This window comes from Synchytrium microbalum, assembly GCF_006535985.1.
Source record: "Synchytrium microbalum strain JEL517 chromosome Unknown SmJEL517_scf0004, whole genome shotgun sequence".
Taxonomy (NCBI): domain Eukaryota; kingdom Fungi; phylum Chytridiomycota; class Chytridiomycetes; order Synchytriales; family Synchytriaceae; genus Synchytrium; species Synchytrium microbalum.
This window is the reverse complement of record NW_022158353.1, coordinates 1064059-1077842: the sequence shown is the minus strand read 5'-3', so window position 1 is coordinate 1077842 and position 13784 is coordinate 1064059. Positions and strand designations below refer to the sequence as shown.

Here is a 13784-nt window from a genome sequence, read left to right as displayed (position 1 = left end):
TCAATATTTCAAGCTGGAGATGCTGCTTCGTAAAGCACAGGATGATCCAAAGACGATGGCCTTGGGAACAGAAGGACTCACATCAATTTGGAGAGTCCCCTTGTAAGTGCGTACAGCAACTTTTCGGGTGGCAGTGAGCTGCTCGACAGACAGAGGGGAGAGTGTGATGAAAATGTCAGTATGTGTGTATTTGCTGAAATTTCCAACTGGCAAAGGTTTTCAGCATTTGATGATAAAAGCCTCTCTCCAGCAAGCACACACTCCAAATTGCAAACTTGGTGCTTACATCGAAAGTAGCGATATTGCCATCCACATCGTCATTCTTCTTTGTCTTTTTTGCAGGAGCAGCCTTCTTCTTTTTAGGCTTTTCGTCGTCATCGTCTTCTACGACGAAATCGTCTTCTTCGACATCATCGTCTGCAGCGCGTTTCTTAGGAGGCATGGTTTGTGCAGGTTGAGTCTAAGGTCAAATGAGGTGTCAGTTATTGAACCTGTTCGATCGTTGAGTGCTTGTATCTTTGATGCATTCAAGCTTTGAATATAAAATAAAATGAATGATCAAACAGTAATATGGAGTAATATCCCACGCAATATCCTCCTCAAGCACCATGTGCTCAGCGATCGCCATTCCAAACAACACATTCCAATCAAATGTTGAATTACATAATGAGCATAGAAGATAGCGAGCATGTGGAGGCAGACACACCTAGCCCCACATGCGATATGCCAGAATTGAGTAGCTCTGACATCCATCAATGTCGCTTCTCGTCATGGTATCCAATATTCGCATCCCAGACAATCAAGAGCAAAATCATTCCATTGCCAGCCGAGTTTGTCGCTTACTTACATGCAGATGGGGTCTTTCTACCTCTGGACCAGTAAGCTAACTATCTGAGATTGCGATTATGTCGTTACTTTGCTTGAATGCGTTTGTTGGTTTGCAACATTTTGAGGTGCAAAGCTCATTGCAATCGCTTATATAGGAATGGCCTGCCACAACCGTCACGCTATTCTGATGCAGATGATCGCGATATTGATGAAGATGATGATGAAACCGCGAGTGAGTTGGAGGAAGACGAGCAGGACGTAAGCTAAACTAAAGCTCTTGTACGGGCAGCGAGCCTGACTTTTTTTCTCGCATAGTTACCAAGCTTCCCAGATCTACGAGCATCTATAACGGAAGCCATCAAAGAACTTGGAGGTGCTGTCTTTCCGAAACTGAATTGGAGTTCACCAAAGGTATCATGTGTTTGTGATGACTCTCAGAAAAAAAAGGAACAATCCAAATCCTCCAATAGGACGCAGCCTGGATAACTACAACAGGAACTCTGAAATGTGTCGATCCATCAGATATCTTCTTGCTTTTGAAATCGTCTGATTTCATTGTTCATGATTTGGATCATGCCTTTGATGATGTCCTACCGCCAAAAGATGGTACAGAGGGCGGTGATGAGATACATTCATTTGATCTGGTGTTACGGAGGTGGTATGAGTATGCTCCGTCTATGGAGTTTAGATGTTTTGTGTTTGATGGTAGATTGCTAGGTAAGGGAGCAGGTGCATGTATTTCAGAGTCGTCTGGACCTGTAGGCATTTGAGAGCCTTATGTGTAATTGTTTTATGCAGGGATATCTCAAAGGGACAACAACTATTACGAGTTTCTAAGGCCAATGCATGATGATATCTTGTCTGCTGTACAGAAATTCATCAGCCTGTCAGTGAGCAAAAAGTTTCCAGTTGCAACTTGTAAGTGCATTTGAGAATGCAGTGTTTGTCTTACAACGCGAAAAACAAACAAGCACAAACTCTACTATCGTCCTCCAACTTAGACGTAGTTGACGTGTACCTCTACCGCACAAACCTCAAAGTATCCATAATCGATTTCAACCCATTCCGTTACGCAACGGACGCTCTCTTGTTTTCATGGTCTGAAATCATGGATTTAGCAAAGAATGCTACATCAGACAACAAGCCGATCCTACGATTTGTGCAACCTGGAGACGCAATGGAAGGAGGATTCAAGTACATGACGAGTAGAATACCTAGAGATGTGGTTGAATTGTCTCAAGGACGAACAATGCAGGAATTCATGGCCGAGTTTGAGGACTTGATGAGTAGCCAACTGGAGGAAGCAAGATGATGAAGAGGAGTAGAGTATAGACGGAGTACTTGGGAATGCTAATTTAAATAATACAACCACAGACTGTAATTATATAAAGCAAACGTAAAACAAACCACTCAATGAGATCTTCATTACAACACGTCTCTCCCGAAAAAAGTTGGCTGTAATCGCATACCACGGAATCTATTTCTGATAAATTAGGACGATGGTCAGTGGCGGCGTCCGAATCCCTTCATACCTTCTAGCAGTAACATGGTCTTCATCATCGTTGCGTTGGTCATCAGTTTGGACACTTACAGTCGGTTGAGTTGAAACGAGCATTACAACACGAAGCATCATTATTGATAGCGACATAGCTTGTGCTTAAAGTATAACAACATCAACAGGATGCTAGACATTGATTATGCTATTGCGAAGCATCCGAATGCTAAAGGAGCCCAAGTTACGAGGGAGGGTGAAGGCCTGGCCCACTGGTCTTCGCATGGTGGATATGTCACACATCCAGCGCCACAATCCGACTGATCTCGCAACGGGTTACGACCGATGGAAATGAGAAAGTGTAACGTCCATAGTAGGAATATGAGAGGTCAAAATTCCAACGAAAACAAGCAAATACTATCGTGTGACGAGAAAGAGTTTGTTGAGATAAATCTACAAATGAATTTGATCTTGGTCCTGCTAAGCGCGAGGTGCCTTCAGAATCGAGTGGGAAGACTAGTCTCTTTGCGTCACTGTAAAACACTACAAGAGGTTCAATTGAGCTTAGCGTTTGGATTGTCCAAAGAACGCAGAGATCAAACCGACGGGGATGATGTACAGCTTCCGAAAATGATCTACACGCCAATTCACCTTAATCGACGAAGAGCAGCCGAAACAAAGGCCTGCACAAAACAAGCGATGGTGGAGTTCCAAAGATAGCGTTGCATGAGATAACGCATCCCAATATCCCATATATTTTTGACTCGCATCTCGTTCTCATTACCTTGCAACAAGCACCTTTGTACTTGCGATGGTGCCCATGTTTGTTATGAGTTCAATGTGGGTGGTTGTTGAATGTGTCGGACTTCAAGGCGACAGAATAATGTCACAGGGTGCATCTGTTTTGGACAAGTCGTCCTTGTGACGAAGGATCACTGGGCAAGCAACGTCTTGATGTCGTGTCATGTTGAATAAGCATCGCTAACATCGGATCCATTCGATAACGATTGTCTTGAAAAAACATGATGAATGACACTCGAACCACAAATCCACAAGCACAACACAGCACAAGAAATAAAAGCCAGTCAATGAGATCTCCATATTAACACCTCTCTCCCCAAAAGTTAACAAAAAATGGCTTAAAAAACAAACAAGGGGAACTATTTGGTAACTAACTACTATTAAGATTTTCAGTCGGTGTGATATCCGATAAACCAAGAGCTGCTATTATGCTCTCAATGACGACGTGATTCACGATCCAGTCTCTCGTGCTTTCTAGCAGCAACCTGTTCTTCCTCGTCGTCGCCATCGTCTTGTTGGTCATCAGCTTCAACACTTTGTGTGAGCTTTAAGAGCTCTGCGTCCATGTAGAATGGATGTTCTGGTGTTCCGTCGTTACGTTCACAGTCTTCACCTAGTAGAGAGATGGGAGGTAGGAGGAAAGAGTAAGAGATTCATAGCAGCATTTGAGTCATGCGTTTTTTTGTTCTTTCACTTACAGAATGAGACAAATATGGTATCAATAGTCATATCAATGACTTGAGCGAAGGCCGACGCCACAAACCAAGAGAAGAAGATTACGACGATTAAGGCATACGAGTACTAAAGAGAATTGAGTGAGTTGGGCATGAACGAAACGGGCACAAAAAGACCGATGGAAATTGGAAGCTGTGACAAGGAAAGCATCGTTTCTGCACTCACATTAATGGCCGAATCACTTAACGCAATAGCCTTCAAAATGCCCAACCCAATAACACTCATAAGTGTAACAATCCCCATCTTGCCCAAAAACAAGACGATATTGGCAACACCATCCAGCACAATCATTCGGAAAAAGTTACGAGTCATCAATTCCACCACCGTCGAAGCAGCATGACAGAATGCAGCATCATTAATAGCGATATAGATATACGCCTTCTTGGTAATCATCTTCAGTATCTTGATAATGGAGTTATAACAACAGCAACAGCAGGTTAGACAGTATCGTCCACAGTCGTTACGGGATTTACGGGCCCAGTGTTCGAGGTGTACGACAATGAAGTTGATTACTTGGCAGAGACCTATTATGAAGGATCCGAATGCTAGGGAGCCCAAGTTACCGCGGAGGGTGTACGTGAAGGCCTTCCATACTGGGGCGCGGATGGTGGATTTGTCGCGTGTCCAGTACCATATGCCGACTGACCCTGCGATGGTGGACTGGCCGATGGCAATGATAAAGTTGAGTGTCCAGAGTAGGACGATAAGGGTGTAGAATTCCAACCAAAACAAGTATCTAACAGGTGTCGCAGCGTGCAGAGTGAGTTTTACAAACTGAGGATGGTGACGAGAAACTCGAATATTGACCATAGCCAAAAACGAAAATAGAGGAAAACAATCCCATCATGCCTTGATAGCATATTTTCATAGCATACACTTACGTGAGAGGAGAAAAGGACTTTCCAGTAACAGTGGTAGCAACATTATTAATCTGATACGTAACAGTAGTAGTAGCTACAGAGCCCGCCGTAGCTTGCAAGGCAAACACCCACAAAAAGAAGGCGAGTACCAAAAGCATAGCCAACCACTTAACAAGAGGAACCACAATCAGTTGTGGCATCGCTTTGATTGCCCTGTGAAACAAAAACAAGTTTGATTAGCTTTCAGTACGCCCCGCGTTTTCTGGTGCGACTTTTGGACCCAACCAATAAAATCGGGATCAAGTAACAGTTTAACCTACTTTGTAGCTTGATTAATCACTTTCACGGCCAGCATAATACGAGTAAAGGTAATGCAAACCAAGATGGTTTCGATAACAAAGATAATGCCGAATGTGACTCCCAAAAAGACTAAGAAGCCTTGAGAGTACTGAGTGGTGTCGAGGACGTATGTGACGACATTGTTATTGTTGTACTTTAATAACCTACAAAACACAACGAAGAGTCAGAAACCCAGTCCTTGGAAAGGTTGTTCCAGCGGGAAGTTGACAAGAAATTGGCCTGACTTTGAACTTATGGATCTCTGACTTACCACCAGCAGTACCAACAAAACGCAGACAATCCAGCAGTGAAGATCAGCACGAGCGCGATAGTCACCCACACCATCGTCAGGGCAAAGTACTGAAGAGAGAGTACCCATCCAGTTGCCAGCAACATGACAATGATGAAACATCTACATAGAGCAATAAAAGTCGTTAGCCGAATCGTCTGAAGGATCTCGAGAGCCTCAATGATGTCGTTGACGTTGAGAAAGCTCTCGCCCGCATCCGCAATGTATTCTTCACTTGGAAACCCAAGGGTAAAACCTTGTCTAGCTCGTCCTTATAACGTACCCTAAGATTCCATACCACTCGCCATACAAGTCTTGCCAGATCTTGACTGCTGTTTGACGACTGTTCAAATCGCTGGACACAGTGTTGCCCCAAGCAGACGTTGCCTAGAATATAGACTTGATGTCAGCAAGTATTTTTTTTGGGGGTGGCAAACTCATTCGAGGTATATACGTACCACTGTGGTTCCGTTAACAATAATGGTACCATTGTTTCCGGATAGCACCAGCTTTGGTACACAGCGGTATAAGACTTTAAGAGGGACGAAAAAAAGCATCAGGTATGAGAAACATCACGCACACCATTTCACAGTACATACCAGACGACGAAGCAAACGTATAAGCACACTGCCCCGATGCAACTTGCTGCGAGATAGCAGCAGTAGTGTTTCCCGGCACGACATCATACATGCACACTACTGTATCGGCACGGAATGTGACTGAAGGACACGAAGCGACACAACGCTTGTATGTGATTGTCGACGTCAAGTTGAAATAAAAGAGATAATTCTGTCCAGTTAAATCTCTGAATGAATCGACTCCTGGTCCTGCGGAACACAGATTTCCTTCAGAGTCTCGTGGGAAGACAAGTCTGTTTGCGTCACCGTAAAACACTATTTTGTTGTGAAAATTTAGTTATGATAAATCAATTCACGAAGAGTAAAGGATAATTCAATTAACGTACATGAGTATCCGAAAATAATAAGCATGCCAATCCACATCAATACAAACAAGATCAACCAAAACAAGTCCTGCCAAAAAAACAACCTGTCAGCATAAATCAAAAACCTTGCAGGATGCAAGCTTGATCAACTTCCATAACTACACCTACATCACATTTACGTTTACTCTTAACACCCGGCGCATGTTCATAATGGTGCGCATGTTTGGTAGGAGTGAAATGGGTGGTTGTCGAGCCAAACTTTTCCGGGTCGGCAGCACCTTCACCCTCTTTAGCCTGCTGCATAGCTACAGTCTGCGACTTTAACGTGACTGGAATGATATCTCCGTTTGCATCCCTCTTTGACAAATGTGGCGATTGTCGTATTTGGTACTTGTACTTTTGAGGTGGCACCACTGGAGCAGCAATGTCTTGCGATACAGGTTGTGCATCGACGATCAATGGAGCAGTGGATGATGCCGGTGATGCTGCTTGTAGTGTCTCCTGTGATGTGGTATGTGCTTCTGCTGCTGCTGCAGGTACTATTCCGTCCTTTCTGTCTTCATTCTCAGAAAAACGAGCGATAGCTGGTGCGCCGCTCATCTTATCCTACTTGCGAGCTTTCTACAATATTGTACAGGCTGTTCGTCGGTGTACTTTTTCAATTGGTGGTGGCCTTGGCCGGAAGCTCCCTCTTTCTTTTTCTCGCTTGTGTTTTTTGCAACAGGAATTTTTCAACGGCCGCCGCAGGTTCGAAACACGGACATCCAATACACTAACGCGTCGTTCACGTCCTTCCAAGCATTTGATCTTGGTTGTTCTGTTGCTCTGACCGAGACTCCGTGTCGTCTCTTTGAGCCCAAAACTTGGCTGCCTCGGTGTCCGAGCTATGAGCTATCGGCCTTCCTGCGATGCGTGCTTCCGCAATAAAGTGAAGAGATAGATTATGAATAATAAATACTTGGTATGTAGTTGCAAGTCTCAACGGTAACTCCTCCTTTACTTTTTTTGTTTTAGAACCTGATCGCTTCGTTTCAAGAGCACCAACAATAACTTCCTCTCCACATGTATCACCAGAGGTCCATCTAACGCGTAGCTGCAAGATATATCTAATATTGGAAACTCGCCTTCCAGAAACTCGCCTTCCATCACTCAGGTCGAACGTACCTTCTTTTCGTCCTTCTTAAAAACATATTATTTCTCATAGACAAACCTTCTAAAATATATACATATCCAATTAACACCCACTACCAAACCCATCCTTCTAACTACTGTGGCGGCGGTTGCTGAGATGGATGTTGTCCATGATGTCCACCATACGCAGACTGCTTCACAACAGGAACACCACCATGTAGCAACTGCCCCAAATTCGGCAACTGATTACTTCCACCACCACTCATACTACCAGTTCCCATCAACTGTCCATTAGGTAACTGAATGTACTGCTGTTGTTGGTTCATCACTTGCTGCTGCTGTTGAGGCATGAATCGAGGTGCCATATTATAAGCTGGTACTTGCATGTTACCTAGATTCGACATGTTTCCTTGCATCATACTTTGCGGTATCTGCTGCTGTTGAGGTAACGACTGAGTACGTGGTCGATTATTGCCACCACTGTTATGTACTGGTTGAAACTGCTGCTGTATGTTCAGATGAGGTGCAATAGCATTCAATACCGTCGGACTATGATTATGAAAAAGACATCATTAGGTCGAGCTGGCAAAAAAATGGACGACACGACTAATGCAATTGCTTACTTGGCAGCAAGGTACTGGCTGAGCTCCTGACTAGACATGCCATGAAACCGTTGCATATACTGTTGAATTACTGGATTCATGGGCGGCATATTCATTCCAGCTGCTGCCATCATTCCGCCTACTTGTCCAGGTCGCACCATTGGACTAGTGTTACTATTAGCTGGACGTTGAGACGATGGTGCCCTCACCGGTCTCATCTGCTGCTGTTGCATCTGCTGTTGCTGCTGCATCTGTTGCTGATGCTGTGGTGGTAGTGCTCTCTGTTGTTGCTGCTGTTGCGGTGGCCTTTGTTGTTGCTGCACTCGTTGCTGCTGCTGCCTTTGCTGAGCTTGCGCTTGCTGCTGCTGTTGCTGTGGCGATTGCTGCTGGTGTGGTTGTTGCATCGTTCTAAACATTTGAGGTTGCTGCTGTTGCGGCATTCTTTGATGAGGTAATGATACTTGTTGCTGTTGTTGTTGCGACTGTTTCTGCGGCCCATTTTTCTGCGGTGACGTATAAGTAGTATTCATGGGCATCGGCATGGTATTCATTGGCATCTGTACAGGTGTCATCATTGGCATCGACAAGGCACCCATCGACATTGGCATCGACATTGGGATACTCATAGGAGGCATCGACATTGGCATTCCTACATTGCCGATATTCATTGGCTGCATGGGAGGTAGAGACATTGGGACGTAAGGTGGGTTAGGCTGATTTACGACTGTCTTTTTCTCGGCACTCAATTGCTGGAAGACATGCTTGAGTCTATTCTGGATACCAGTCTTTAAAGTCTCAAGTCGCGCTTTCTCTGTGTCGTTGCTGGGAGCATCAGTGCCACCATTGCTATTCGATGACTGTAATAAAGCATCAGCTTCCATAATATCCTTGACACTATCAGCAAACAACTGTGGTCGCTTGATCTGAGCATACGGTTTGGTATTCAGCTCTCCGCCTCCAGTCAAGTTTAAAAGTGCAGGAATCTCCAAACTAACATCCTTAAACATGGCAGCCGATGCCTCTTCTCGCGATGCCTGATCACCATACTTTTGAATCAATTCTAGACCTGCAGCGACATCAACTTTACCAAATGCTTTGGTCTCTAATACTAGTGCGTTAAATGTCTTTGACTCTTTAGCTTCTAAAGCTGCATTCATTGCTTCTCCTGCCAAGACATCAGCACCACCCAATAAGTCTTCAATGCGTTGGTCAATGTACTCCTTCAAGAGACTCGTGCCATCATCGACCTCACTATTACTACTACTGTTTAAATTTACGAATCGTTCCAAGCTGGCAATATAAGCTTCACCAGTCGGGTCTTTAAATACGAGTGTTTGTAATCGAGGATGCAAAGGTAGAGGAGCATCACCGTCCATTCGTGAGACAGACCCATAAGAGCCAAAAGTATGAGGTATCAGAGGTACATCCACATCTTCACTAGTTAAATAATGCCTTGTAGAATGCTGTTGAATAAATACTTGGAAGGGTGTCATGTTTGGAAATAAATCCTCCAACATGTCCCATCCTCCTGCTGACTTTCTAGATGGTATAATCGACCCATCAGTTTGTATGAGAGACGCCATCTTATTTTCTAGCGCATCCCATTGATTGAATTTACGTAGTTTACGTTGAGAGGCAGGCAAGAAACCAGATTCATCTGGCATAGTTCTCTTGATTAGCTTGTCACGACTGGAAACATATGGCATCAAATCTATGGGCGGTTTACGACCTGTAGTAGCGCGATCTCGTAAATCGGGAAGCCGTCTGCGAGGCACTGCCACTTCTTCCTTGGCTGTTTGGGTTGTTTCCGTGTCGTTTCCACCTGGTTCTTCTGGAACCAAGTCTAGTTCTGTCAGTGGAGCTATATTGGGTGCTTCACGAGTATACCACGCTACTGCCATCTGTTCCAACCTATCAGCTTCCTGATAATATAATGTTTCAGGGAGATTGAATGTCTTGCAGTTACCAGTCACGAGCATGACATCCCTGTGGAAATCTTCAATACCACGATATTCACGTTTAAATATCTTTCTTTCCATTGTCGTGAAATCCATTGGCTCTTTGATGGCATCGAGGTATCCCGTCACGGCAATCGTATCTACAGGATCCAAGAAGAAGCCATATTCATCTTTTTGTTTCAAGGTAGCCAGGAACTTCTTGACTACCTGATACAGTGGTTTCTTTTTCGGTGGCTTGTATCCTGGCTCACCAGGTTTTGGACGTGCTGGACCTTTACGTTTATATTTGGTCTTTTTCTCTTTTACAGTGACAGGAAGTCCATCAGGACCCATAGTCACTAGATCCTGTTGCTGTGGTTGATCAAATCCACCTGCAGGTGCAACTGATGATGCAATGCTATTGCTAGCTATACCATTATTATAATTACTATTCGTATTCGGTGCTGTTGCAGAGGTATTATCGAATTTCATCTTTTTTATGGAAGGAGTTGGTAATTGTCGTGATTCCATGACGGGAGTACCAGTATACGACGAAGGAGCTGAAGATCCAGCAGAGTATGGATTGCTATGAGCAGTATTTGGTGGCCGAGGAGCATCATCGTGTTTCCTCTTTGCTGAAGCAGTACCACCAGCAGCACTGTTACTACTACCGCCACCAGGATTCAACAGTAGTTTGAGTTTGGGTACTGTTTGTGCAGGCTTTGGAGCATGATTCACGTTTCCATGTGTATGTGGATTTGACGTGGTTTGTGGGATTCGATTTGGTGCAGGAGACTGTGGTTTCTTTGGAGCTCCGATCTTGAGGACCAGTTTATGTGGAGATTCTAATAAAGATGTGTGTGAATAATAGTATTCTTGATTGTTCCGAGTGCCAACGACGTGATTTCAATTTCATCAAATGTCTGTCCGTTTGAGGGAGTGTGCTGACATCACACTTCAACCTCAAACCACACAACTGTCTTATATAAACAGGAAGACCAACAGTCCAGACCATGTATAAAATGGAAGGAATGTCGATAATACAAAACCAGATAAAACATTGCCACTTTTATTCACTTGCCTCGATTTCCTGCCATTTTCCTCCACTCTCAAAACACACAACAGAATCTCTAATCTTGTCCCGTCTTCATAAGCAAGACTCGTATAATCTCGTGGCGGTAAAAGTATTTCCACTGCCTATAGCCTATAGACAATATTCAAGGTCGGTCTCTGGAGACTTGCACTCGCTTTTTTTGAAAATCACGAAATCTCGCCCTTCAACTTGACTTACACACTGTTTATTAGGCATTTCATCGTACATATTCGCATTATTCGCGTACATCTACCTTCTTTGACCTCTGGACTGACTCTCTGAAACACCATCATTTGCACTTGGACCAGAATGTTTGGCAATCGAATTCGACATTGTGCTAAACGTGTCAAGTTAAATGACTTGTATATCTCAACAAGGCCTTACTCACAAGGTATTGCAGACTGAATTTGTTATTGGAGCTTGTTGCATCATCAAACTTTGGTTGAGCTTAACCCCTTCAACTATACATACCAGCTCAAAGTCTGTCCGTTTGTGAGAGCTTACGAATCGCTGTATCATCAGCGTTTACAGCTCTGCGAGACCCAACACGTCAAGGTTTGACCATCTTTGAAACTCGCTCAATGACAGCAATTAAGCTCACCAAAGACACAACTAATAGACATGGTCGCAGCTCTCGGAGAATCAACAGGCTCATTCATGCTATCCAGGATGCGAGACAGAATGCTGCTAGACTCAACAGGCCGTAAAATCCTCCAACTCCAACCCATAATCAACACTTCAACCCTCCCTGATAACCTATCAACCCTCCCACCAGGCACTTTCGGACACGAATACCTCGCATTCTGCACAACCCATAACGTATCAGCAGATACCCGAACCCCCATAAAATACATCTCGGATCCAGAGCTCGCATATGTCATGACTAGGTATCGTCAAGTACACGACTTTTGGCACACATTGTTGGGATTGGGAATTACTGTCCAGGATGAATTGGCGATAAAGTGGTTTGAGATGGTGCAGACGGGATTGCCTGTGGCGGCGCTGAGCTCGTTTGTGGGGCCTGCGAGGTTGAGTAAGGCGGAACGAGACATATTATTTGATGTGTATGTGCCATGGGCGGTGCAGACTGGTGCCAGGGCGAAGTTTTTGATGAATATTATGTATGAGGAGGAGTTTGAGAGGCCTTTGGAGGATGTAAGAAAGGATATTGGTGTTTGGCCAGCACCGATATAGGAAGAGAGCCTTACTTTTTTTAGCCAACATCCACATGTGTAGTAGCAACAACTACTGAATATACAACTGTACAAACTTAATCACTTATGGTATCCGATATGAGCAATTTTCTATTCTACGATTTTATTTTACAAGATCAGATCGATACTTTAAGATTATATCCTTTACACGTTCAGCGACAGTATCAGCCGCATCCGATCTCCCAAAATGCGCTACATACTTGCCCTCGGGGTCAAGTAGATAGAAAAAGATGGAATGGTCTACTAGATAATCGACAGATTTACCATCAGCAGCATTGGGAGGTGCACTGAAATAGAATCGATATGCTTTAGCACATTGCTTGATTTGATCGTATGTGCCCGTCAATCCAATGAATTTCGGATGGTATTCTGTGATTAAGAGAGAAGTAATGTGAGTTTGAATGGCGAAAAAAGACATTACCCAAGCGTGAATTACCAGCCAAGTACTCTTTAATAATCCCAGGCGTATCCCTCCTCGGATCACACGACACAAACAACGGCGTAACCTTATCTCTACCAACGCTCACATCCCCATCCAACGCATCCACCACTTTGGCCATCTTTTCCAGCTCTTCAGGACACACATCAGGACAAAACGTATATCCAAAATACAGCAGCACGAATTTCCCTTTGTAGTCCTCGCTTGTGACCGCCTTCCCGAAATGGTCCGTCAGTGCGAATGGACCGCCAATGAGTGGTTTACCAACAGATACGTTTTTCGATTCGTCACGTTTGGCGGATTGTGCGAATTGCTCGTACTGGAAGTAGGCGAAGAGGAGGGCGGAGGATGTGGCGAATGCTGCGACCGAGTTCCATGCTAGTCTCTGGAATGTAATGGGATGGAGTGTGAGTGATCTTTGACCATGCAAAAAACTCGAAGATGCATCTGCTGATGAGTGTCGACAAGCAATGACACTTACGTTAAAGTCACTAGTTTCCCTGGGCGCTTCTTGCTTTGGTGGCTGGGTACTATAGCCTCGATGTATCCTCCTTGGTATGCTGCACCGTTTGCATGTCGTTGATTGTTTTAGCAGCTGAATGGAAGCTTTCAAGCATCGGCGTTGCATTATGTGAACTAGAAAATAAGAAATAGATTTAGTAAGCAATACAGCGGACGATCTCAGATGCTTGCTTCACGCACACTGAGAGCGATTGGATTCGACAAGTCTGAATTTAACCAACTTTTTTTGAAGGAGATGTGCAACACTGCCAGAAACAGAGACGCGACGATTTCAGAGGAACATGAATGCATATTAATCTAAGAACGTTTTAAACGCGAAAATATCTCATATTTCCATCATTAAGGTACTCGCGACCTTTTCTTCGCCTGCACAAATGCCACGGGCGCTGGTCGCAAAGACGTATATACCAACACTAAACAAACTCGTCCAAGCTCATTTTTCTACAGCAACTTCCACCAACCTTTAGCCGAAACCTAACTTTCCTGGAATCCCAGAATCCTCAGCAAGGGTTAAGGTCTTTGATTCAAAGAGGCATTGTTTTTGTTGTCAACAAACAAC

The 13784-nt window shown here is 44.2% G+C and overlaps 4 protein-coding genes across 4 annotated transcripts; 2 read left to right on the top strand and 2 right to left on the bottom strand.

Moving 5' to 3' along the window:
• Positions 1-666: 666 nt before the first annotated feature.
• On the top strand, positions 667-2140 carry SmJEL517_g01389 (uncharacterized protein; the record flags this gene model as incomplete). Its single annotated transcript, XM_031167317.1, has 6 exons — positions 667-878; positions 984-1086; positions 1144-1239; positions 1299-1545; positions 1627-1746; positions 1830-2140. The coding sequence occupies 6 exons, from the start codon at positions 667-669 to the stop codon at positions 2138-2140; spliced, it is 1089 nt and encodes a 362-aa protein (XP_031026904.1).
• Positions 2141-7552: 5412 nt separating this feature from the next.
• SmJEL517_g01388 (uncharacterized protein) lies at positions 7553-11383 on the bottom strand (the record flags this gene model as incomplete). Its single annotated transcript, XM_031167316.1, has 3 exons — positions 7553-7967; positions 8042-10802; positions 11326-11383. The coding sequence occupies 3 exons, from the start codon at positions 11381-11383 to the stop codon at positions 7553-7555; spliced, it is 3234 nt and encodes a 1077-aa protein (XP_031026905.1).
• Positions 11384-11671: 288 nt separating this feature from the next.
• SmJEL517_g01387 (uncharacterized protein) lies at positions 11672-12244 on the top strand (the record flags this gene model as incomplete). The annotated part of the gene is made up of 1 exon (XM_031167315.1): positions 11672-12244. The coding sequence occupies one exon, from the start codon at positions 11672-11674 to the stop codon at positions 12242-12244; it is 573 nt and encodes a 190-aa protein (XP_031026896.1).
• A 123-nt stretch (positions 12245-12367) lies between these two features.
• Positions 12368-13331, bottom strand: SmJEL517_g01386 (uncharacterized protein; the record flags this gene model as incomplete). Its single annotated transcript, XM_031167314.1, has 3 exons — positions 12368-12633; positions 12701-13088; positions 13185-13331. 3 exons carry the CDS (start codon positions 13329-13331, stop codon positions 12368-12370), a joined length of 801 nt encoding a protein of 266 aa, XP_031026897.1.
• Between the last annotated feature and the right edge of the window lie 453 nt (positions 13332-13784).